The sequence below is a fragment of the Gadus chalcogrammus genome, chromosome 8, assembly GCF_026213295.1.
Source record: "Gadus chalcogrammus isolate NIFS_2021 chromosome 8, NIFS_Gcha_1.0, whole genome shotgun sequence".
NCBI classification, from domain to species: Eukaryota; Metazoa; Chordata; class Actinopteri; order Gadiformes; family Gadidae; genus Gadus; species Gadus chalcogrammus.
This window is the reverse complement of record NC_079419.1, coordinates 11,222,130-11,248,390: the sequence shown is the minus strand read 5'-3', so window position 1 is coordinate 11,248,390 and position 26,261 is coordinate 11,222,130. Positions and strand designations below refer to the sequence as shown.

The window sequence follows — 26,261 nt, the reverse complement described above, 5'->3', positions numbered from 1 at the left end:
GTGAGGTAGTGAGTGAGTGAGTGAGGTAGTGAGTGAGTGAGTGATTGAGGGTACCTGAAGGCGATGGCGCTCCCAGGGGTCAGCTTCTGGAAGGTGATCTCCTGGATGAACTCTGACCTCCCCTTAGAGGTCACGACCCCCGGCTTCACCAGAGTACTTTCCGCTAGCTACATAGTGATGGTGATAGAGTGAGAAGTGATACAAGGTATAGAGTAACAGAAGAGTGAGGAGTGAGACAAAGTCTAAAGTAACAGAAGAGTGAGGACTGATAGAGTGAAGAGTTATACGAGGTATATATTAACAGAATGGCGATAGTGATAGATTAAAAGGTGATACGAGTTGTATAGTAACAGAAGAGTGAGAGTGATAAAGGGAGGAGTGATACGATGTCTTTAGTCACAGAAGAGTAAGAGTGACAGAGTGAGTAGTGAGAGTGATAAAGTGAATAGTGATACAATGTCTATAGTAACAGAAGAGTAAGAGTGACAGAGTGAGTAGTGAGAGTGATAAAGTGAATAGTGATACAATGTCTATAGTAACAGAAGAGTAAGAGTGACAGAGTGAGTAGTGAGAGTGATAGAGTGAGGAGTGTTACACGGTATATAGTAACATAATAGTCAGAGTGACAGAGTGAGGAGTGATACGAGGTCTATAGTGAGAGTGACTGAGTGAGGAGTGATACGAGGTCTATAGTGAGAGTGACAGAGTGAGGAGCGATACGAGGTGAGTACAGACCGCTATGTGCTCCTTGATCTCCACAGAGTACTCCGGCATGCCATTGATGACGTCATCGTCTCTCTTATAACTCCCAGCATGCCTTTCAACCATCCTCGCCTCAAACACCACCTCCTCGATCTTCCCTGAGAGAGAGAGAGAGAGAGAGAGAGAGAGAGAGAGAGAGAGAGAGAGAGAGAGAGAGAGAGAGAGAGAGAGAGAGAGAGAGAGAGAGAGAGAGAGAGAGAGAGAAAGAATCAGACAAACAGGAAAAGAGACAGACAGGCAGGCATAGACAGGCAGACAGGCAGACAGACCTGGTATGAACATGGGAGGGGTGGTGGGGGGGTACTGGTGGGTCTTGATGTCCCAGAATGCTGTTCTGCTGACGGTCACCACTGATTGATGGGTCGAGGGACAGTGGCGAGTCACAGCCACCGTGTCCGCGTCCACCTGGTCCACGTACACCTGGGGACAGGAAGTAATGTCACACATACAACTAGACCGGCTCACACACAGGAAGGGATGTCAGAGCACCGGCGGGACACTTCCCTACTTCCTACTCGTTTCAAACCTACTAGCATTATGCTACCATGTTTCACAAACCACAGGTATTTGATAACTATGTTCAATAACAAGCACTTACTACTTTGGCTGGCCAGACCTTTCAACCCCTCCCCTCACCTGTATAAAGCCCCTCCCCTACCTGTATGAAGCCCTGTGCCGCCAGCTCCTGGTGCAGCAGGTTGATGGCTCTCTTTGCGGCCGTGATGCCAGTCTGGCCGCTGGTCACCCCCACAGAGGCAGAGGGCGCCGCGCTCCAGCTGGGGTACACACGCTCCTCCTTGACCACCGAGATCTGGACCAATCACAACACAACGCTGAGCAAGCGTCTCGAGGACGTGTGTGTGAGTGTGTTTGATTGTTTGAGTGTTTGAGTGTGTATGTGTGTCTTTGTGTGTGGTGTGTCTCTGTGTGTGTGTGTGTTTGTGTGTGTGTGTGTGTGTGTGTGTGTGTGTGTGTGTGTGTGTGTGTGTGTGTGTGTGTGTGTGTGTGTGTGTGTGTGTGTGTGTGTGTGTGTGTGTGTGTGTGTGTGTGTGTGTATGTGTGTGCGTGTACCTGGTGTGGTACCAGCTCGTCGTACCCTCTGGTGGAGCCGGTGGCGCAGCACGCCATCGACACAACAGCGGCACTCGGCAGGGCATCCAGCACCGACCGCAGCTACAACACAACGCTAGCTCATTAGCATCAGCTACCACCCAACATTAGCTAATTAGCATCAGCTACCACCCAACATTAGCTCAGTAGCATCAGCTACAACACAATGCTAGCTCATTAGCATCAGCTACAACACAACGCTAGCTCATTAGCATCAACTACAACGCAACACTAGCTCATTAACATCAGCTACAACACAACGCTACCTCATTAACATCAGCTAAAACACAACACTAGCACATTAGCATCAGTTACAACACAACACTAGCTCATTAGCATCAGCTAAAACACAACCCTAGCTCTTAACATCAGCTAAAACACAACGCTAGCACTTAGCATCTGCTAAAACAGAACACTAGCTCATTAGCATCAGCTACTGCACAACATTTCAGCAGCAACAGAACAATAGCATGTTAGCTATAAGACACAACCGTAGCATCGGCTACAAAACACATTAGCACATTAGCATCAGCTGCTACAGAGACGTAGCCCTTGGGAAGGGGGAGGGGCCTGTGATTGCAGACCTGGATGGGGCACTCATTGTCGTGGGTGATGTCCAGGAACATGGCGTGGGCGATGGAGGGGACCAGGGGCCGCAGGCTGGGCTGCACCAGGGCCCCCACCGGCTGGCCCCCGTAGCGGTACACCAGGCGGCCCTCCTCATGGCTGTCCCCCGCAGACATGGCCTCTGGGACACACAGCAGTTAACCAGTTAAGCAGCTAACCAGCTACACACACTCCAGACCAGTTAAGCAGCTTACCAGTCTACACACACTCCAGACCAGTTAACCAGCTAACCAGCTACACACACACACACACTCCAGACCAGTTAACCAGCTAACCAGTCTACACACACTTCAGACCAGTTAACCAGTTAACCATCTACACACTGCAGACCAGTTAAGCAGCTAACCAGTCTACACACACTTCAGACCAGTTAACCAGCTAACCAGTCTACACACACTTCAGACCAGTTAACCAGTCAATAACCAACCAACAATAATAATACATCTTAGCATTGTATTGGTTATTACAACTACAAGGTGTATTTCTTAAATATATATATATATAGTATCTATATATATTTATATATAAAAGGGAGATCCATATCTAGTATTAAACATTGTATTAAAGCAACAGTACCTAGCATTAAAGCTACAGTACCTCGTATTAAAGCGACAGTACCTCGTATTAAAGCTACAGTACCTCATATTAAAGCTACAGTACCTCATATTAAAGCAACAGTACCTCATATTAAAGCTACAGTACCTCATATTAAAGCAACAGTACCTCATATTAAAGCTACAGTACCTCATATTAGAGCAACAGTACCTCATATTAAAGCAACAGTACCTCATATTAAAGCAACAGTACCTCATATTAAAGCAACAGTACCTCATATTAAAGCTACAATACCTAATATTAAAGCTACAGTACCTCATATTAAAGCAACAGTACCTCATATTAAAGCTACAATACCTCATATTAAAGCTACAGTACCTCATATTAAAGCAACAGTACCTAGCATTAAAGCTACAGTACCTCGTATTAAAGCGACAGTACCTCGTATTAAAGCTACAGTACCTCATATTAAAGCTACAGTACCTCATATTAAAGCAACAGTACCTCATATTAAAGCTACAGTACCTCATATTAAAGCAACAGTACCTCATATTAAAGCTACAGTACCTCATATTAAAGCAACAGTACCTCATATTAAAGCAACAGTACCTCATATTAAAGCAACAGTACCTCATATTAAAGCAACAGTACCTCATATTAAAGCCACAATACCTAATATTAAAGCTACAGTACCTCATATTAAAGCAACAGTACCTCATATTAAAGCTACAATACCTCATATTAAAGCTACAGTACCTCATATTAAAGCAACAGTACCTCATATTAAAGCAACCGTACCTCATATTAAATCTACAATACCTCATATTAAAGCTACAGTACCTCATATTAAAGCAACAGTACATCATATTAAAGCTACAATACCTCATATTAAAGCAACAGCACCTCATATTAAAGCTACAATACATCATATTAAAGCTACAATACCGCATATTAAAGCTGCAATACCTTGTATTAAAGCGACAGTACCTCCTATTAAAGCTGTAATACCTTGTATTAAAGCGACAGTACCTCGTATTAAAGCTGTAATACCGTGTATTAAAGCGACAGTACCTCGTATTAAAGCTGTAATACCTTGTATTAAAGCGATAGTACCTCGTATTAAAGATGTAATACCTTGTATTAAAGCGACAGTACCTAGTATTAAAGTTGTAATACCTTGTATTAAAGCGACAGTACCTCGTATTAAAGATGTGATGCCTAGCTTTGTGACGAAGACATTGTCAAGTTCCTCGCTGCCCGTGAAGAGCTCCGCCACCACGTAAAGGTTAGGACACACCCTCCGAGCAGCGGCCAGCATAAACTGAACAACCACAGCACAGGACAGCCAGGCCACGCCCACATCACAGACAAGAGGGAAGAGGTTTGGGGAGACGGGAGACAAGGCAGCAGAGCCAAAAGAGATGTGATGTAGACAAAATGAGAGAGAGACAGAGAGAAACAGGGAGAGAGTGAGAGGGAGAGAGAGAGAAACAGGGAGAGAGCGAGAGGGAGAGAGAGACAGAGAGAAACAGGGAGAGAGAGCGAGACAGAGAGAAACAGTGGTAGAGCGAGAGGGAGAGAGAGAGAGCGCATTAGTATACGCATGCCAACGTGCACACCAGCAACACGTGCACCAGCACACGTGCACCAGCGTACCGCGCACGAGGCTGCTGATCCCAAGGCGGTTGACGAAGACGTTGTCGAGAGTCTCGCTGCCCGTGAAGAGCTCAGCGATCACATACAGGTCGGGGCGCACCGCCCGGGCAGCGGACAGCATGGTCTGGACACACACACACGCACGCACGCACGCACGCACGCACGCACGCACGCACGCATTCACACGCACACACACACAAACACGCATGCGCACACACGCACGCACGCACGCACGCATGTATACACACACCCACACAACATACCCAAACACACACACACACAACATACGAACACAAACATAAGATACAAACATTCGCACATACAACACACACATACTTCCAGGACTGAATTTATAAAACACAACAGAGGCTCAAAGACTTTGAGAGAAATGATCAGCATGTGAATGTGATGAGGTCACGGTGTGAAGGGGTCAAGGTGTGCTGAGGTCACGGTGTGAAGAGGTCATATGCGATGAAGTCATGGTGAGATGAGGTCATGATGAGGTCATGGTGGGATGAGGTCATGATGAGGTCATGGTGTGGTGAGGTCATGGTGGGATGAGGTCATGGTCTGATGAGGTCATGGTGTGATGAGGTAACGGTTTGATGAGGTCACGGTGTCATGAGGTCACGGTGTGATGAGGTCATGTGTGATGAGGTCACTGTGAGGCCGTTGCCCTGATGACGTACCTCAGCCACGTGCAGCGGTGTGGAGTGGCAGTTGTCGAGGCGGACCCCGTGGAAGTGCTGTGCGGTGGTCTGTGTGTAGCGCGTCATGTGGGCCCAGAGGTAGGGGCAGTCCTGGGGGCCGGCGCCGTAGCGCAGCTTCACGCTGTCGCCCCAGCACACCAGCTCCCTGCGCAGGTACACACTGGAGCCTGCACACACAGGGGGTCATGTTGGACATGGGTTGGGGCCATGTTGGACATGGGTTAGGGCCATGTTGGACCCTGATTGGGCAGCCATGGTGGATCTAGGTTCTACGGCCATTTTGGAAATAGTGCGGTGGCCATGTTGGATATAGGTAAAGCGGCCATGTTGGACCTGGGGAGGCGGCCATATTGGACCTGGGGAGGCGGCCATGTTTGACATGGGGATGCGGCCATCTTGGACCTAGGGGAGGCAGCCATGTTGGACCTAGTTGCGGAGTCCATGTTGGATCTAGGTGTGGCGGCCATGTTGGATCTAGTTGCGGCAGCCATGTTGGATCTAGGTTCGGCGGCCATGTTGGATCTAGGTTTGGCAGCCATGTTGGATGTAGGATTGGCGGCCATGTAAGATCTAGGTGCGGCAGCCGTGTTGGAACTAGGATTGGCGGCCATGTTGGACCTAGGGGAGACAGCCATGTTGGACCTAGGGGAGGCGGCCATGTTGGATATAGGTGTGGCAGCCATGTTGGACCTAGGGGAGGCGGCCATGTTGGATATAGGTGTGGCAGCCATGTTGGACCAAGGTGAGGGAGCCATTTTGGATCTATGTGCGGCGGCCATGTTTGACCTAAGGGAGGCGACCATGTTGGATCTAGGTGCTGCGTCCATGTTGGACCTAGGTGTGGTGGCTATGTTGGACCGAGGTGCAGCGGCCGTGTTGGACCTAGGTGCGGCCATGTTGGATGTACTGGCCTGGTTCAGCGAAGTTGCGGAGGGGGTCGTCCCCCATCACCCAGCCGTTGTGCGCCAGGAAGTGACACGCCGCAGTCGGCACTTCCAGGAGACGCAGCTCCTCCTCCAGAGAGAGGAGCTCAAAGGAGGAGAAGGAGAAGTACCTACACACACACACACACACACACACACACACACACACACACACACACACACACACACACACACACACACACACACACACACACACACACACACACACACACACACACACACACACACACAGTTGAGGGTTCCTACCTGCTGTGATGTATCAACAGATGTGATGTTCAACTGCCTCTTTCCCTTTATACCCCTCTTTCTATATATCCTCTCTCTCCATAAATACACACAAACACACACATGCAAAATTTGTGTTCTTCTCAAATTCTCTTGACTCCTCCATGGTCTCACCTGGTCTAGTCTCATCTGGTCTAGTGAATCATGTTCTAGTCTCACCCAGTGTTCTTACCTGGTAACCAATGGGTTCTTCTGGTTCACAGGTCCCAGTTTAGGACCATGGTCAGCCAGCCGTTCATAAACAACAGTTCCCACGATGCAGTTGGCTGCCTGAGAGGAAGAAGAGAAAAAGAAAATATAATCTTCAAAAGAAAGTTTGAGAGTTCTGAAACCTTTAGAAAACCAATGTTCCAAAACATTCAAACATACATTTATTAAAGGTATGGGTATGGAATTCTCTTTTTTGGCCATTTTTGCAAAATTACTGGAAATACTTCGTAACCGACTTACAGCCACTGAGTTAGAAGTACTTACATGAAAATTAAACAAGTCAATGATCTGTGGAATGGGCAGGGCTCGAAAAACTCCAGCCAATGATTTCCAGAGCCACCGAGTGGCATTGGACAGTAAGTACGTTAATCAAACGGTCGTACTGCACTCCCCCTCCCCCTCCCCCGCTCCCCGCGCGTGACCCTTTGTGCACGTACTCAAAGCTCGTGACCCAGAGCAAGCTTCTGCTGTTGTTATCCTGCGGTAGCTACTGGAGCTAGCTAACTAGCTAATCCAAATTTGGACCTAGCACTAGAAGACAACCCTAAACTCTAACCTAGCAAGCCTGGCTCGATCTCGCGCATCTGTGTTCGCGCTCGTGCATGATTGCGTGTCCATGAATTTGGAATGTGTGGAGTCAGAGTCAGCGTTGAAGGAGAGGGGGTAGGACCATTCGAGTTGTGTATTTTCAAAGTCTGCTGGCGTTTTGCAAATCCCATACCCAACCTTTCAGTATTTTAACAACAAGCCATTAGTTTATAGTTTAACAAGCCATTAGTGTATAGTTCAACAAGCAATGAGTATATGTTGTAACAGGTTAGAGGTCAGTAGTTATTTAGTAGTTAGTAAGTATTTTAACCTGTAAATTAGTAGTAGTTAGTATCTTAACCTTTAGATTAGTAGATGGTTAGTATCTTAACCTGTAGGTTAGTAGTTAGTTAGTATCTTAACCTATAGGTTAGTTGTTAGTTAGTATCTTAACCTGTAGGTAGTTAGTATCTTGAACTTTAGGGTTAGCAGTAGTTAGTATCTTAACCTGTAGGTTAGTAGTTAGTATCCTAACCTATAGGTTAGTAGTTGGTTAGTAGTTAGTTAGCAGTAGTTAGTATCTTAACCTGTAGGTTAGCAGTTAATTAGTAGTAGTTAGTATCTTAACCTGTAGGTTAGTAGTTAGTTAGTTAGTAGTAGTTAGTATCTTAACCTGTTGGTTAGTAGTAAGTTAGTATCTAACCTGCTCCTGGTGCTGGTGGACGATGTGGTACTGCTGTCCGTTCAGCTCATTCAGCCTCTGCTTCAGCGAATCACAGCATTCCAGGAGGTGATGGGGGGCGGGGCTACAAACACATCATTTGATTACTGCATAATCTGAACTCTGTGGAGACGTCCCAACCTCTAGTGCTCAAATGTTTTTCTTGCGACTGACCTCTGAGGGACAAATATCTCCAGGGCCGAGTCCATATCAATAGTGTTGCCATAACGACGGTAACTAGGGTCTTGGATCATCCTCAGCCCTTTCCCTACTCGCTTATTATGGTCTGGTTTGGGATCTGAGCATCAGAAGAAAGTAGATAAATCACACACACAAAAATACAAACAAACACTTGTTATTATAAAGCATTAGAACTGTTCTAGGGAGTTTATAACATGAGAACGGTTCTAGTGAGTCTATAACTGGTTAGCAGTGATCTTGTTCGTTTAGGCCAGGTTAGCAGTGTTCTAGTGGATTATAACAGGTTAGCAGGGTTCTAGTGGGATTAGATTAACAGGTTAGCAGGGTTCTAGTGGATTATAACAGGTTAGCAGGGTTCTAGTGGGATTAGATTAACAGGTTAGCAGGGTTCTAGTGGATTATAACAGGTTAGCAGGGTTCTAGTGGGATTAGATTAACAGGTTAGCAGGGTTCTAGTGGATTATAACAGGTTAGCAGGGTTCTAGTGGGATTAGATCAACAGGTTAGCAGGGTTCTAGTGGATTATAACAGGTTAGCAGGGTTCTAGTGGGATTAGATTAACAGGTTAGCAGGGTTCTAGTGGATTATAACAGGTTAGCAGGGTTCTAGTGGGATTAGATTAACAGGTTAGCAGGGTTCTAGTGGGATTAGGTTAACAGGTTAGCAGGGTTCTAGTAGGATTAGGTTAACATGTTAGCAGGGCTTTAGTGGGTTTCGATTAACAGGTTAGCAGGGTTCTCACGGTTCTCCAGCAGGGTTCTGAAGGCGGCCACAACGTTCTCCACGTTGACCTGGAAGAACTCCCACAGTCTGACCTGAGGAAACACTTCCTGCCAGAGGACGCTGCGCAGCGCCTGCAAACACACACACGCACATACATTACAAATACACACAAACACGCACATTACAAACACACGTACACACACATAACAAACAAATACACACACACACACACACACACACACACACACACACACACACACACACACACACACACACACACACACACACACACACACACACACACACACACACACACACACACACATTACAAACACACACACACACACACACCAGATTACAAACACACACATTACACACACACACGCACAAACACATTTCAATCACACACACACACACACACACACACACACACACACACACACACACACACACACACACACACACACACACACACACACTTCATGTTGAACCCATTATTCTCCATTCCAACACAATGTCATCTTTAGTTAAAGGCACCCAGTGCAACTTTCAAGGCTTAAAAATAAACATTCAATTTCTAGTCTTTTTTACACGTAGTAAGTTTCAATAACTTCATACCATTACATACCGACATTTAAGCAGCAAAGATGAGACGTCGGTTGTGTGGTGAGAACTGATACAAAATCGATAACAACAACAATGCCGCCATTTTCTTTATTTTTTGTAACCTACAATAAATAAAGCAGGCTTCCAGTCAATGGAAAAATGGCTTCTCCCCACCGGCGATTGTTGTTGTTTACGATTTTCTATCAGTTCTCACCACACAACGACGTCTCATCTTTGCTCCTTGAATGTCGATATGTAATGGTATGGAGTTATTGAAACTTACTACGTGTAAAAAAGACTAGAAATTGGATGTTTATTTTTCATTGAATGTTTACATAAAGTTGCACTGGGTGCCTTTAAGGAAGGTTAACTAATAGCAGTGATTAGCAGCTAATCAGTAGCTAGCTAGCTAGGAGGCTAGGAGGCTAGGAGGCTAGGCCTAGGCGGTGAACTGACGTTGAGGTGTGCCTCGCTGGTGATTTCAGCAGGAAGTCCTTTAGCAACGTAGCTTCCGCTAGCAATGCTATCGCTGAGGTGGCTGAGGGAGCGGTCCAGGACCCAGGCGGGGCGCAGGTGGGGTGAGTTCACCAGGTTGTAGCCGCACTCCGGGTGGTCTGCCAGCCAGGGGCTGTTAGCCGCTGAGGACACATTGGGAGTTAACATGGGGCAGCATTACAACATGGAGTGATTCAATACAAGATGGAGTGATTCAACACAACATGGATTGATTCAATACAACATGGAGTGATTCAACACAACATGGAGCGATTCAATACAACATGGAGTGATTCAATACAACATGGAGCGATTCAATACAAGATAGAGTGATTCAATACAAGATGGAGTGATTCAATACAACATGGAGCGATTCAATACAACATGGAGCGATTCAATACAACATGGAGCGATTCAATACAACATGGAGCGATTCAATACAACATGGAGTGATTCAATACAACATGGAGTGATTCAATTACATCATGGAGTGATTCAATACAAGATGGAGTGTTTCAACACAACATTGTGTGCTTCAATAAAACATTGTGTGTTTCAATAAAATATTATGTCTCAATAAAACATTGTGTGTTTCAATAAAACATTATGTGTATAACATTTTGTGTTTTTATATCACATTGTTTGTTTTTTATAACATTTTGTGTTTTCTTTATAACAATTTGTGTTTGTTCGTGTTTTGTTCATATTATAATATATTTAAAGCTGCATGGAAGACATTGGTCCACAGATATACCACAGAATGGGTCTATGTCAATAAACCCGAGATCCTAATGAAATCAAAAAGGTGGAAGAGGGCCAGAGGGGTGCGGTTCCTGACTCTGATCTGTTCAGCGTGGGAGATGCATATGAGGGCAGATGTTCAAGACTGTAGGTCAAAGGGATCACGAGATATGCATTTTTTGACTATTGCTATAGCGCCACCTGTTGCCAGTCAATTTAATCTTTCTCCTCTGTTCCTGTCTACTCAGCCTTGACAGCCGTGGAGAGTTCATGAGAAGCAACTCAGCAGTCTTTGCTGTGTCCGTCAATCTGGCGGAACAATAATAAAACAACAGGTGGCCTCTGCCTCTGAGGCTGGCCCGTAATAACATTCATAAAGCCTGTCCTGTGTTCAAGGCGCTCCACAGTGGACCGTACCACTGCGCTCCACAGTGGACCGTACCACTGCGCTCCACAGTGGACCGTACCACTGCGCTCCACAGTGGAACGTACCACTGCGCTCCACAGTGGACCGTACCACTTTGCTCCACATTGGAACGTACCACGGTGCTCCACAGTGGACCGTACCACTTTGCTCCACATTGGAACGTACCACGGTGCTCCACCGTGGAACGTACCACGGTGCTCCACGGTGGAACATACCACTACACTCCACAGTGGACCGAACCACTTCACTCCACAGTGGACCGTACCACTGCGCTCCACAGTCGACCATACCACTGTGCTCCACAGTGGAACGTACCACTGCGCTCCACAGTGGAACGTACCACTGCGCTCCACAGTGGAAAGTACCACTGCGCTCCACACTGGACCGTACCACTGCGCTCCACAATCGACCGTACCACTGTGCTCCACAGTGGAACGTACCACTGCGCTCCACAGTGGAACGTACCACTGCGCTCCACACTGGACCGTACCACTGCGCTCCACAGTGGAACGTACCACTGCGCTCCACAGTGGAACGTACCACTGCGCTCCACACTGGACCGCAGTGCCAGCGGCTCGCTACTTTAGGACCTGCCCACATAGAGCGCACCGTCGCTATGGAAATGAAATGGCGGCCAGGAATAAAGTCAGGGAACCTTTGACCTTCAGTGGGTTTCTGACCTTTATATCAAGTTCCTGAGACTCTCTGACCTTTACTTGGGAACTGCAAGCGGGGGTAACGGGGTTATCACTCGAGGGGGCTGCACTAGTTCATTGGTTTCTTTGGTGGCCTGGTAATGTATAATATTAAATGATGCATAGATTGGATCTATAGACGTGAAAGCTATTACATATAGCTATGATAGACATCATAGTGATATTTATGATGTATAGAGGTTCAGAAAGAGGTGATACTTATGGTGTATAGATGTTCATAAAGGGGTGATATTTATGATGTATAGATGTTCATAAAGAGGTGATATTTATGACACATAGATGTTCATAAAGAGGTGATATTTATGACACATAGATGTTCATAAAGAGGTGATATTTATGATGCATTGATGTTCATAAAGAGTTGATATTTATGATGTATAGATTTTCATAAAGAGGTGATACTTATGATGTATAGATGTTCATAAAGAGGTGATATTTATGACACATAGATGTTCATAAAGAGGTGATATTTATGATGCATTGATGTTCATAAAGAGTTGATATTTATGATGTATAGATTTTCATAAAGAGTTTATATTTATGATGTATAGATGTTCATAAAGAGGTGATACTTATGATGTATAGATGTTCATAAAGAGGTGATATTTATGATGTATAGATGTTCAGAAAGAGGTGATATTTACCGGTGTGGTTGTACACCACGTCTGTGATTGACAGCATGTTCCATTCTCTCTTCATCTTCTCCACCAATGCGCCGACATCGGCCCAGCCGTAGCTCCGCCCCTCAGGGCTGAACTCGGGGTTAAAGGTCAGCTGATCGGCCAATGAGTAGCAGGACCTGGACTCACCCAGGGTCTGGAGGGGAGTGAAGTGGAGCATGTTGTACCCTGAGAGAGAGAGAGAGAGAGAGAGAGAGAGAGAGAGAGAGAGAGAGAGAGAGAGAGAGAGAGAGAGAGAGAGAGAGAGAGAGAGAGAGAGAGAGAGAGAGACAAAAGAGGAAGACAGACAAACAGACAGATATACAGACAGACAGACAGACAGACAGACAGACAGACAGACAGACAGACAGACAGACAGACAGAGAGACAGAGATTAAAGCTATATTAAGCAATCTGTTGTATCATATCAGTTGTAACTCTCTCTACATCTCGATAGATCAAAGGCTGGATCTCTCTGTGCCCCCGGCCCCGGTCCAAAGCACCCAGCCTCAGTCAGCCGGAGGACACAAGTGTCTTCGGAGGCCGAGTCTAGCCGGCTTGTTCCTTTAGAGTGGCCCTACCTAGCTTTAATCAGTAAGTGATAGAGGAGTGTCAAAGCTAGCTGCTAGCTAGCTGGCTGCTGAAGCTAAGTAGATGAATGCCACCAAACTAGCTGTTACATTAAGCTGCCAACTATATAGCTGCTAATTGACACCTAGCTAGATGCTACCTCGCTGGCTGCTAGCTCGATACTAGGCTAAACTGTTAGCTGCTATCCGGTGGCGTCCTACCGGTCTCCTTGGCGACCTGCAGCCTCTGTGGCCAGAGGTCCAGGGTCCCCAGACACTTGGCCAGGTAGGTCTGGATGGTGATGCAATCCAGGGGCAGGACCTGGTCGTCGGGGCCCACCCGGAGCACGGGGTCCACCACCAGGTAGCCCCCACCGCACCGCCCCCCGTCCCTGGGGAACACAGGAGCAGGAGCCTCTACAGTAGGGTGGAGGTACCACTGCCTCTACAGTAGGGTGGAGGTACCACTGCCTCTACAGTAGGGTGGTGGTGGGTGGAGATACCACTGCTTTTACAGTAGGGGGGTTGTGGGTGGAGGTACCACTGCCTCTACAGTAGGGTGGAGGTACAATTGCTTTTACAGTAGGGGGGTTGTGGGTGGAGGTATGACTGCCTCTACAGTAGGGTGGAGGTACCACTGCCTTGACAGTAGGGGGGTTGCGGGTGGAGGTATGACTGCCTCTACAGTAGGGTGGAGGTATCACTGCCTTTACAGTAGGGGGGTTGTGGGTGGAGGTATGACTGCCTCTACAGTAGGGTGGAGGTACCACTGCCTTTACAGTAGGGGGGTTGTGGGTGGAGGTATGACTGCCTCTACAGCGGTTGGAGGTGTCACTCCCTCCACAGGGTGGTGTGGGTGGTGGTCCTAGGGGGCCGTACCCGAGGCTGTAGTGGAAGTGGAAGGAGCCGGCCAGCTGCAGGTCCAGGCAGCAGTACTTGTCCGAGTCGTCCTCGCGGCCGGCGGGGTTCACCCAGCTCAGTACCCGGAAGCAGCTCCTCTGGAAGGCCTCCCCCGCCGCAGGGTAGTTGGTGTGGAGGCTGACGGAGCGGCCCTGGAGGCTGGGGCCCAGACGGAACTGCAGCTCGAAGCCTGGGGCCCACAGTGACACAATACAAGTACACATTACTACACAATACTACACATTATGATGCCACGCCCTAGTTGAAAATTGTATTGGACTACTCTACACCTTAGTAAACAATACAGTTACTCTACACCATAGTAAACAATGCAGCTACTCTACACCTTAGTAAACAATACAGTTACTCTACACCATAGTAAACAATGCAGCTACTCTACACCTTAGTACACAATACAGTTACTCTAACCCTACACATTAGTACACAATTGTTACTACAATACTACACATTAACGCACCTTAGTTGCTACAATACTACACATAAACACACCTTAGTTACTACTATACTACACATAAACACACCTTAGTAACTACTATACTACACATTACCAGACCTTAGTTACTACAATACTACACATACACACACCTTAGTTACTACAATACTATATATTAACACACCTTAGTTACTCAAATGCTACACATTCACACACCTTATAGACACTACAAAACTAGTAGTTAGTAGCATGGAGGCTAAATGCTTGTCCACACTAAATGCTATTCTCGGGAGTGATAGGATGAGTGATACTAGGTGTGATACAGGACATTTCCTATCTTGCCCCAGCCTGAACATAGACCTCTTATAGTTATTATTAGCAGTGATACTAGAATTTATACCAGGAGTGATACAGTGATGTGAGGGGTGAGAACAGGAGTGATACAGTGGTATGAGTGATACCAGGAGTGATACAGTGGTATGATGAGTGATACCAGGAGTGATACAGTGGTATGAGTGATACCAGGAGTGATCCAGTGGTATGATGAGTGATACCAGGAGTAATACAGTGGTATGAGTGATACCAGGAGTGATCCAGTGGTATGATGAGTTATACCAGGAGTGATCCAGTGGTATGAGTGATACCAGGAGTGATCCAGTGGTATGAGTGATACCAGGGGTGATACAGTGGTATGGGTGATACCAAGATTGATACAGTGGTATGATGAGTGATACCAGGAGTGATACAGTGGTATGATGAGTGATACCAGGAGTGATACAGTGGTATGAGTGATACCAAGAGTGATACAGTGGTATGAGTGATACCAGGAGTGATACAGCGGTATGAGTGATACCAGGGGTGATACAGTGGTATGAGTGATACCAGGGGTGATACAGTGGTATGATGAGTGATACCAGGAGTGATACAGTGGTATGGGTGATACCAGGATTGATACAGTGGTATGATGAGTGATACCAGGAGTGATACATTGGTATGATGAGTGATACCAGGAGTGATCCAGGGGTGTGAGGAGTGAGAACAGGAGTGATACATTGGTATGATGAGTGATACCAGGAGTGATCCAGGGGTGTGAGGAGTGAGAACAGGAGTGATCCAGGGTGAGTCCTACCTTGTTCCAGTCTGAACAGAGTCCTCTCCAGGTTCTCCTGGTTGTTGAGCTGGAGGACTCGGATCTGCTTCAGGTGCTGGGGCAACATCTTCTGACGTCTGCTGGACACACTATCTCACTCTCTGTCTCTCTCTCTTTCTCACTCTGGAAGAAAAGAACACTTTTACACTCAAGCTGGAGCCAACCAGTCACAAACCTTCTCATGTGTGGAGAAGCTAGCGGCCTAGCTCCCTGGCTTCCTAGCCGCTAGCTCCCTAGCCCCCTAGTTCCGTAATCCCCTAGACCCCTAGACCCATAGCTTCCTAGCCCCCTAGCTCCCCAGCCCCCTAGCTCCCTAGCCCCTAGGCCCTTGCAGAATCCTCCTTCTCCAGAGAGCTTTGAGGCCCTCTGTGGTTTGGAGTTCTGCTCAGAACCTTCCGGGCTTCTCTCTCGGTCTGAGCGAGGGAGTTGATGTGTTTAAGAAGTAAGTCCAAAGCTTCAGTAGCTTCTCCAAATTTAATTGGATTCTTTATTCACTGAGGATAACAGAGTCTGCTAAATTACTAAATGCAGATACGAGTTTGTACGGTAAGTTATAAAGAAGTTACTCCAGGGTCTCATGGTCGGAATGGGGCGAGTCAGAGTGTGTGTCCTAGTTCAGTGTGTGCTACTGCACGTTCTAGTTCACTATTGTGTGCTACTGTATGTTCTATTTCACTAGTGTGTGCTACTGTATGTTCTAGTTCACTAGTGTGTGGTACTGTATGTCCTAGTTCACTAGAGTTTGTTACTGTGTGTCCAAGTTTACTTTAGCCAACAGTTCAGAGTTCACCAGAGAGTTCTGTGGTCGTCACTTTTGAGTCGTGTAAACAAACCTCACTTCCTCTGGAAGCAGGAAGTACTAAACTACGCAACAAATAAATACAAAATTCCTTGTTAAACACCAAGTAATAATAAATAAACTACACAATGGCTATAAAATAAACACAACAAGCATTCCAAAAAAAACAACTTGATTACACATAGCCTAGCGTTGTGAAACACAAAAGGTTTCCTAAGACAAACTTTACAAAAGGTTTCTCAATGTTGAAACTGAAGTTTGTTTTGAAAGTCTGGTCAGCTGTTGTGTCACTGAAGGAGTCCCATCGCAGATTATAACGAGTTTAACGGTATTAGAATACATATTCAATACATATTTTTAAGATTGTTTTAAGATAGATAATGTAAGATTACTTCATAAAACTAGAATTATGTAGATGGTTCGTTCGACATTATAGTAGAATGTGGTAATGTTATAATCCACGATGAGGGAGGAACCAGGATGCAGCGCTGCACCGGGGTTCAGTAGCGGGACTACATGCCTCGTCGTCCGGGCAGAGGCTCTACCGGGAGGACCGAGATAGACCAGACCCCTAACCCTACCTGGTCCCGGGGCAGCGAGCCGGTGGTGATAACAAGGTCACTTCTTAATGTCACCTCCGCTATTTATAACTAACAAACTACTTCTACTAGTTTAAAGCCACACACACACACACACACACACACACACACACACACACACACACACACACACACACACACACACACACACACGCACACACACACGCACACACGCACGCACGCACGCACGCACGCACACATGCACGCACACATGCACGCACGCTGCAGCCCCTGCACATGCACGGAAATCTGGAACCACAGGCCCAATTTCTTTCCATATCTCTTCGATATCTCCAATATCTCCAAATCTCGTCCATGAGGAACCAGACGAGGAGTCCCGCGGCGGGCCGACCTACCGCCTCAGGTCCGCTACCCGCCCGCCGGTCCGGACTACGGCCCGGCCCCGCTAGGAGATGTGGTGGTGTGTGATGTTATTATTCACCTGTCAGGTCTCTGTCTGGACAGCAGAAAGTCTTCTCTGTCTCTGCTCCTTGCTGGTGGAGGACAGCAGGGCAGGGAGGGGCGGGGCGGAGGAGGGAGTGGGCGGGTCGGAGCAGCACTACCGTAATGCCGCTGGTAGTGGCGGAACATACCGGCTGAAACCTCTTAGAAACTCTTCCGTTAATTCCGTACAAGCCGGTTCATGTGTGGATATTAAATGTTCCCGTTCGGACACCGAGGCTGATCGTAGACGGTTGGGATGTGAGCGGGATATTTATGAATGCGTGATTTGTAGAGAGACAAGAACGGCTCGCACGTGTTCCGCACTGGGACGAGCAGGAGCGCACGCACACATTGGAGGGGTTGCGTAATAACAGCTGGCGGGACTGCAGCACCAAAGACAAACAGACAGACAGACAGACAGACAGACATGCATGCAGACATGCGGGCAGACAGACAGAAAGACATACAGACAGGCAAACATGCGGGAAGACAGACAGACATGCTGGCAGACAGACAGGCGGGAAGACAGACAGACATGCTGGCAGACAGACAGGCGGGCTGACAGAAAGACAGGCAGACAGATGCAGACAGACAGACGGGCTGACAGAAAGACAGGTAGGCAGATATGCAGACAGACAGACATTCAGACAGACATGCTGGCAGACACGCAGCGGACAGACAGACAAATGGGTCAGGAAGACAATGTTGTAAATGGAATGCTGGTTAACATCGAAGCAGAGAGGACAACAAACACACACTCATATATATATATCAATATATATATATGCACACATATATATATATACGCACAGTCGCACACACATATATATTTATGTATATACACAAACACATAGATACACACACATATATATATGTGTATATACATATATACATGCACATAAATATATACGCACACACACACACACACACACACACACACACACACACACACACACACACACACACACACACACACACACACACACATATATCTATATATATATAGATATATATAGATATATGTAGATATGTATATATATATATATATATATATATATATATATATATATATATAAATATACATTATAATATATTATTATAAACACTATATATATATATATATATATATATATATATATATATATGTATCTATATATATATATATATATATATATATATGTATCTATATATATATAATAATCATTCATGACCAGCTGAGGGAGACATAGTATGAGTTAAATATATATATTATTAAATATATGATTCTACTGTTTCCGTATATTCTACTGTTTCCGTATTTATATCTGGATTTATCATTCAAAATAATAATTGTTGAATAGTGTGTGTGTGTGTGTGTGTGTGTGTGTGTGTGTGTGTGTGTGTGTGTGTGTGTGTGTGTGTGTGTTTGTGTGTGTTGTGTGTGTTTGTGTGTTCGAATATGTTTGAATGTGTGCGTAGGCGAGAGTTTGCTTGTGTATAAGTGTGTGTGTATGTGTGCTTGTCTACGCGCGTGTGTAGAAACGTGTGTGTGTTTGTAAGTGTGTATCTGTGTGTTGGTGTGTGTGTGTGTTTGTTTGTGATTATCTTGTCTCTGAAACACACTAATCCTCTGAAAGATTTTAGAACACAGCTTGCAAATGTGTGCATGTCTGTGTGTGTCTGTTTGTGCGTGTGTGCGTGCCAGTGTGTGTGTGTGTGTGTGTGTGTGTGTGTGAGTGTGTGTGTGTGTGTGTGTGGGTGAACATAGGGTTAAGCTGTCACTAACACTGCTGCTTTTTGATTGGCTAGCAGCCACACTCAATTCATGCCACTGGCGCTGGGTGATACTCAGAGGGAGAGAGAGAGAGAGAGAGAGAGAGAGAGAGAGAGAGAGAGAGAGAGAGAGAGAGAGAGAGAGAGAGAGAGAGAGAGAGAGAGAGAGAGAGAGAGAGAGAGAGAGAGAGAGGATATATATAGAGAGGAAGGATATATAGAGAGAGGGGTATAAAGAGAGAGGAAGTTGAACATCACATCTGGTGATACATCACAGCAGGTAGGAACCCTCAACTGTGTGTGTGTGTGTGTGTGTGTGTGTGTGTGTGTGTGTGTGTGTGTGTGTGTGTGTGTGTGTGTGTGTGTGTGTGTGTGTGTGTGTGTGTGTGTGTGTGTGAGAGAGTGTGTTGTCATGGCCATCCATCCTACTTGTAAGCCGTGATGACATTAAGTAATGACTGGTTGTCAGAGTGAAAGTGACAACTGACTGGTTGTCATAGTGACATTGACTACTGTCTGGTTGTCATAGTGACAGTGACTGCTGACTGGTTGGTGAAACATCTTCCTATTAACTGGTTTTCATGGTGATCCATCCTACTAGTTACTGGCGTTCATGGTGACAGTGACTGGTTGTCACGGTGACAGATCCTACGATTAACTGGTTGCCATGGTGACAGATTCTACTTTTCAGTTGTTGCCATGGTTAGCCATCCTATTGCTAACTGGTTGACATGGTGACAGCGACTAGGGACTGTTGTCTTTGTGACTGCATGTTGTAAGGTAGTGGTCCAGGAGTCAGGGTGTTGACCCCCAGCGGAAGGGTTCTGGGCTCCTCCTCTGTCTACCTGTAGGCCTCCCTACCTGCTCCTCAATGACCTGTCTCTGTACTGTCTGACCCCTACCTGCTCCTTAATGACCTGTCTCTGTACTGTCTAACCCCTACCTGCTCCTCAATGACCTGTCTCTGTACTGTCTAACCCCTACCTGCTCCTCAATGACCTGGCTATGTACTGTCTAACCCCTACCTGCTCCCAATGACCTATCTCTGTACTGTCTAACCCCTCCTAACGACCTGTATCTGTACTGTCTAACCCCTACCTGCTGTCTCTGAATTGACTCTTGATTGATCTTTTACTAAATTAGGTGATAGTTGATAGAGTGTGAATAATGAAGAATAGTCTGTTTGAGGTGCATTGTATTCTATGACACTTTTTCAGAAGGGCCTGTCAATCAAATTACGTCATAACATTCCACTCTATTGGAAAACTGTAATCTGTCAGCACGCAAATGTGTGTGTGTGTGTGTGTGTGTGTGTGTGTGTGTGTGTGTGTGTGTGTGTGTGTGTGTGTGTGTGTGTGTGTGTGTGTGTGTGTGTGTGTGTCTGTGTGTCTGTGTGTGAGGGTGCACTTCCTGATGTGACCTTGTATCTAATCTTTTGTTGTCAGAGGACAAACAACACAATTGTAGGATCAAGTCTGAGAGGAGAATCTGAGGCCTGAATTACTGTGGTTTAGTTTTTTTTACTAACTAGTCTGTACTAATAATTTGATATCGTTTAACTTAACTAATACTAGGATATCGTTTAACTTTATTCAGACTCGGAAATCGTTTTACTTCTCTTTAATATGATATAGTTTTATTTACTCAATCATATATGTTAGGGTTAGGACTTATCACCTGATCTCCCAGCGGGACGTCAACTACAGGTGCGAGTAACGGGCGAGAGAGAGAGAGAGAGAGAGAGAGAGAGAGAGAGAGAGAGAGAGAGAGAGAGAGAGAGAGAGAGAGAGAGAGAGAGAGAGAGAGAGGGAGGGGGAGGAAAACACAGAGAGAGCGAGAGAGAGAGAGAAAGAGCGACAGAGAGATGTTCTGTGGATTCTGTGTCAATACATTATTTCCATCTGCTCCAATTCACGGGGAAGGGATCTGATCGATACAAGCGACCTCTCTCTGAATCACACGCACGCACGCACGCATGCACACACACAAACACACACACACACACACACACACACACACACACACACACACACACACACACACACACACACACACACACACACACACACACACACACACACGCACAAACACGCACAAACACGCACACATACGCGAGCTCTCTCTGTATGCGTCCCTCCTCGCGCCGGCGGGCGGCGGCTTGGTTGCTCGCGCTGCCGGCAGGAAGCGGAGGAGAGCGGTGCGCGCGACGCGGGCGGCTGGAGATGATCTCTTTCTGGCTGCTGTGCTGGAAGCTGCTGGTAGGTAGAGACACGCGCACATCACACATCTGTATGTAGACGGACAGCTGTCCTTAAGCCTGATGAGAGACACGTCCCATAAGGCACCTCTCCATCTCTCTAGAGCCACGCGAGGCACTCAGCTGTTTCCCGCCTCTCCGCGCTGTGTGGGTGTGTGTTTGCGTCTGTCACGATCCTGGCGAGTCGCCGACTGTTATGTAACATGCTTATGACCTGCTTAGAACCCCCCCCCCCCCCCCCCATCAATATAATATAACGGAACATACGCACACACACACACACACACACACACACACACACACACACACACACACACACACACACACACACACACACACACACACACACATATATATATTAATATGCAAGCGCACACACACAAAAAGACACAGGTATTCAAAGTGTGCCCTGTCCAGTACTGAAATGCTGGAGGTGGCATTATCTACGTGATTGAGCTCATGTCAGCTACATGATGGAGCTAGTACTAGCCACATGATAAGGTAAGGGTCAGCTACATCATGGAGCTCGAACTAGCCACATGATAAGGTAAGGGTCAGCTACATGATGGAGCTAGAACTAGCCACATGATAAGATAAGGGTCAGCTACAGGATGTAGCTAGAACTAGCCACATGATAAGGTAAGGGGCAGATACATGATGGAGCGAGAACTAGCCACATGATAAGGTAAGGGTCAGATACATGATGGGGTTAGTGATAGCTACATGCTGGAGAGACACAATGGCGCGGTTTATGTCTGAAATCATAATTCTCTCAACAAAATCCCCCCAAAAAAGTGAGAGACTTAATTTATGGATACCGCTACATGTTGGAGTTACTGTTAGCTAGCATAGTGTTTGCCTCTGTGACCTTCCGGTGTAATCTCTGGGAGTAAAGTCTCAATCAACGGGGTGAGATGGAGATCTTTGTTCAGCGTTGAGTAAATTGACCTCGCTGGCACCATGGACGCCTAATCCAGGGTCCCGATTGTAATCCAGAAGTCATGAGATGTGAGATTAAACACACAGACGGCATCGCCGCATGCATTCGCTTGTTTAGTAGAACTCTTAAAGCAGTTTGTTGGACTCTAATGCAGTTTGTACTCTAAAGCAGTTTGGACTCTAAAAGCAGTTTGTTGTTGGATTCTAAAAGCATTTGGTTGGACTCTAAAAGCAGTATGTTGGACTCTTATGCAGTTTGTTGGACTCTAAAAGCAGTTGGTTGGACTCTAAAAGCAGTCTGGACTCTAAAAGCAGTTTGTTGGACTCTAAAGCAGTTTGTTGGTCTCCAAAAGCAGTTTGCTGGATTCTAAAAGCAGTATGTTGGACCCTAAAAGGAGTTGGTTGTTGGACTCTAAAGCAGATGGTTGTTGGACTCTAAAAGCAGTTTGTTGAACTCTAAAAGCAGTTTGTTGTTGGACTCTAAAAGCAGTTGGTTGGACTCAAAAACAGTTTGTTGTTGGACTCTAAAAGCAGTTTGTTGGATTCAAAAAGCAGTATGTTGGACCCTAAAAGGAGTTTGTTGTTGGACTCTAAAGCAGATGGTTGTTGGACTCTAAAAGCAGTTTGTTGAACTCTAAAAGCAGGTTTTTTGGACACTCTTATCCAGGCTTCAGTTTAAACATCCTGACTCTGATGATGTGAGTCGGTTAGTGCTCTGTTACCATAGTAACAGCTCCAGTCTGTCAGCGGCACATGCCGTTAACGGCAGACCATAATAACCTCCCAGCCCACTCACAGCCAACGCAGCGTTGCCACGGTTACCCCTTAGTTCCTTGCAGTTTAGCACATCAAAGATTTGCAGAGGATAGTGATAACTGTGATGTCATCTATGATGTAATCAAGTTTATGGTTTCATCTAGGTTGTAATTGTGTGATAGATGTTGTTTCATGATGTGATGGATGATGTATTTGATGACATACAGGTAATTGATGATGAAATTAAATCTGTGCAGAAGAAAACCGTATTGATAGACTCATTATGGGTGCAGACATAAAAAAGTAGACTCCATAATGTTTAAATATTATCTGCTATCTCCCAGATATAAGTTAAATAATCACTTAAATGCTAACTGGGGACTCAGCTAAAAGCTAGTGACTCCGAGATTAGAATCTAGTTTTGTTTGTTTTGAACATATCCGTCTGTCTCATAGATCTTCAACATAGTAATCTAGGCTGTTTTGTCTGGTTACTAAATAATAGCGCAATTCAGGAAAACAGGTGTAAATGAAGGTTAAGCTCTGCTCCAAACGACTCGTTCTCTGAACACAGAGGTGTGCTGCATTTCACAGACTGACGGATCACTAGAGCTCTCAAAGTCCTGCTAGCATAAAACAAGCATCTCAGAGCTGAGAGAGAGACCGTGGGCTGCTCCTCAGTTCCCTGGAGCTCCTGAGAGCTCCTCCTCATGGAGACGGGACCTCCCCCTTCAACACTCTGTACTATAACTCTGTGGGATGAACCTTTTTTTGGATGCTTATCTTTATTATATTTATATCTATCTTATTTTGTCATTTCCCAGAGAGCCACCGCAGGACTCAGGAGGAACGCTGGCGAACTGACAGACGGTAACCAGGACGACGGTAACCAGGACGACGAAAACCAGGACAACGATTACCCCAGCAACAGCCTTGCTGTCCACGGATCTCCTCCTCCTACAAACTCTTCAGAGCCTGTCGCCATGGAGGCCATGGCATCCTCTCCACCACCTACACCAGAGACAGAAACACACACGCTGATTGGCTGTTGGCACCCAGACGCAGAGGAACTCCATTTCCCAGAAGGCGGAGGGGCACAGGAAATGATGAGTGATGAGAAGGAGGGCGGAAGGGAGGGAGAAGGAGAGGGGGAGAAGGGGGAGGAAGAAGAGGTTCAGCAGGTAGAGAAGGTGGATGAAGAGGAGGGGGTGGAGAGAGAAGTAGTGATGGAAGGAGAGATGAAAGGAAGTGTAGAGGAGGAGGAGAATGGAGAGAGGGGAGAGGGGAATGAGGGAGGAGGAGCCGAGGAGGGAGTCCAAGGAGATGAGGAGGTGTTCGCCTCAGGTCCCTCCCAGCTGCTCCTGTCAGCCATGTTGGGGCGGAGCCAGGACCAGGGAGATGATCCTAGCCATGGTGACCCTTGCCATGCCCATCATAGGGTCCTCCCCCTTGACGAATGTCATCCTGGCGATAGCGGTCAACCTAATGACGGTCTCCCTAGCAACGGTGGTCCCCCTAGCAACGGCGGTCACCCTAGCAACGGTGGTCAGCCTAGCAATGGCGGTCACCCTAGCGACGGTCACCATACTGACGGTCACCCTAGCGACGGTCACCCTAGCGACGGTCACCCTAGCAACGGTTACCCTAGCGACAGTCACGCTAGCAATGATACCCCTAGTCACGGCGGTCCCCCTAACGATGGCCCCCCTGGCGACGGTCACCCTAGCGACGATCCCCCTGGCGACGGCCCCCCTGGCGACGGTCACCCTGGCGACGGTCCCCCTGGCGACGGTCACCTTAGCGACGGTCACCCTAATGACGGACACCCTAGCGATGGTCACCCTAGCGACAGTCACTCTAGAAATGGCGTTCACCCTAGAGATGGTCCCCCTAGTGACGGTCACCCTAGAGACGGTCACCCTAGTGATGGTCCCACTAGTGTCGGTCACCAAGCAGAGTTAGCTCCTCCCCAGGATGACGGTCACCTTAGCGACAGTCAGCTTAGCGACTGCCTGCAGGCGGAGCTGGCTATGGTGACATCAGACAGCGACACAGGGGAGGACCAATGGGAGTCCTCCGCTCCACATGACATCATAGACCAGGATGTAGGGGTCGTCTGCAGCTCAGAGAGGGAGGAGGGAGAAGGAGAAGAGGAGGAGAGAGGGAGCGAGGGGAGGAGAACTCAGAGGGAAGGAGGGAGTATGGACAGGGGGGAAGAGAAGGAAAAGGAGGCTGGAAGACAGGAGCCAAGCGAGGAGATGGAGGAGGAGAGGAGAGGAGGCAGGGAGCAGCAGGAGGTGCAGAGGAGGCAAGCGAGAGATGTCCTCCTCCGCTCTCCCTCCGTTAGCTCCTCTGCTAGCTCCACCGACACAGACAGGAAGGTACGGATGACCTTTAACCTGACTTAGCTCCTTCTCTAACTGAGTTAGCTTGATCTCTAGCTGAGTTAGCTCGATATCTAGCTGAGTTAGCTCCTATGCTAGCTGAGTTAGTTAGTGTACAGCCAATGGGCAGCAGGTAGTTTGATAGGCCAATGGGCAGCAGGTAGTTTGATAGGCCAATGGGCAGCAGGTAGTTTGATAGGCCAATGGGAGCAGGTAGTTTGATAGGCCAATGGGCAGCAGGTAGTTTGATAGGCCAATGGGCAGCAGGTCATTTGATAGGCCAATGGGCAGCTGGTAGTTTGATAGGCCACTGGGCAGCAGGTAGTTTGATAGGCCCATAGGCAGCAGGTAGTTTGATACGCCACTGGGCAGCAGGTAGTTTAATAGGCCCATAGGCAGCAGGTAGTTTGATAGGCCACTGGGCAGCAGGTAGTTTGATAGGCCACTGGGCAGCAGGTAGTTTGATAGGCCACTGGGCAGCAGGTAGTTTGATACTCACCCTCTCCTGGTCTGCAGCTCCCTGCAGACTTCTGTGTCCTCCAGGAGTCGAACAGCGAGAATGTCTTCACTGAGCACCTGGACT

At 47.0% G+C, this 26,261-nt stretch overlaps 1 protein-coding gene across 3 annotated transcripts in view; it reads right to left on the bottom strand.

Moving 5' to 3' along the window:
• Positions 1 to 17,675, bottom strand: part of agla (amylo-alpha-1, 6-glucosidase, 4-alpha-glucanotransferase a) — a 28,709-nt gene extending 11,034 nt beyond the window's left edge. The window contains exons 1-19 of one of the 3 annotated variants that reach the window (XM_056596257.1): positions 17,590 to 17,675; positions 15,729 to 15,872; positions 14,125 to 14,335; positions 13,468 to 13,637; positions 12,662 to 12,865; positions 10,095 to 10,276; positions 9,052 to 9,163; positions 8,283 to 8,406; positions 8,091 to 8,193; positions 6,822 to 6,919; positions 6,332 to 6,474; positions 5,400 to 5,587; positions 4,711 to 4,834; positions 2,457 to 2,620; positions 1,834 to 1,935; positions 1,421 to 1,573; positions 1,032 to 1,182; positions 736 to 860; positions 55 to 167 (exon numbers count right to left, since the gene is read on the bottom strand). In XM_056596257.1, coding sequence (XP_056452232.1) covers positions 55 to 167; positions 736 to 860; positions 1,032 to 1,182; positions 1,421 to 1,573; positions 1,834 to 1,935; positions 2,457 to 2,620; positions 4,711 to 4,834; positions 5,400 to 5,587; positions 6,332 to 6,474; positions 6,822 to 6,919; positions 8,091 to 8,193; positions 8,283 to 8,406; positions 9,052 to 9,163; positions 10,095 to 10,276; positions 12,662 to 12,865; positions 13,468 to 13,637; positions 14,125 to 14,335; positions 15,729 to 15,816 — 2,555 coding nt within the window. In that variant the 5' untranslated portion in view covers positions 15,817 to 15,872; positions 17,590 to 17,675. Of the gene's footprint in view, positions 1 to 54; positions 168 to 735; positions 861 to 1,031; positions 1,183 to 1,420; positions 1,574 to 1,833; positions 1,936 to 2,456; positions 2,621 to 4,251; positions 4,376 to 4,710; positions 4,835 to 5,399; positions 5,588 to 6,331; positions 6,475 to 6,821; positions 6,920 to 8,090; positions 8,194 to 8,282; positions 8,407 to 9,051; positions 9,164 to 10,094; positions 10,277 to 12,661; positions 12,866 to 13,467; positions 13,638 to 14,124; positions 14,336 to 15,728; positions 15,873 to 17,503 lie in introns of all 3 variants that reach the window. The other 2 variants (XM_056596258.1, XM_056596259.1) reach the window with 2 other exon arrangements.
• Positions 17,676 to 26,261: the final 8,586 nt, after the last annotated feature.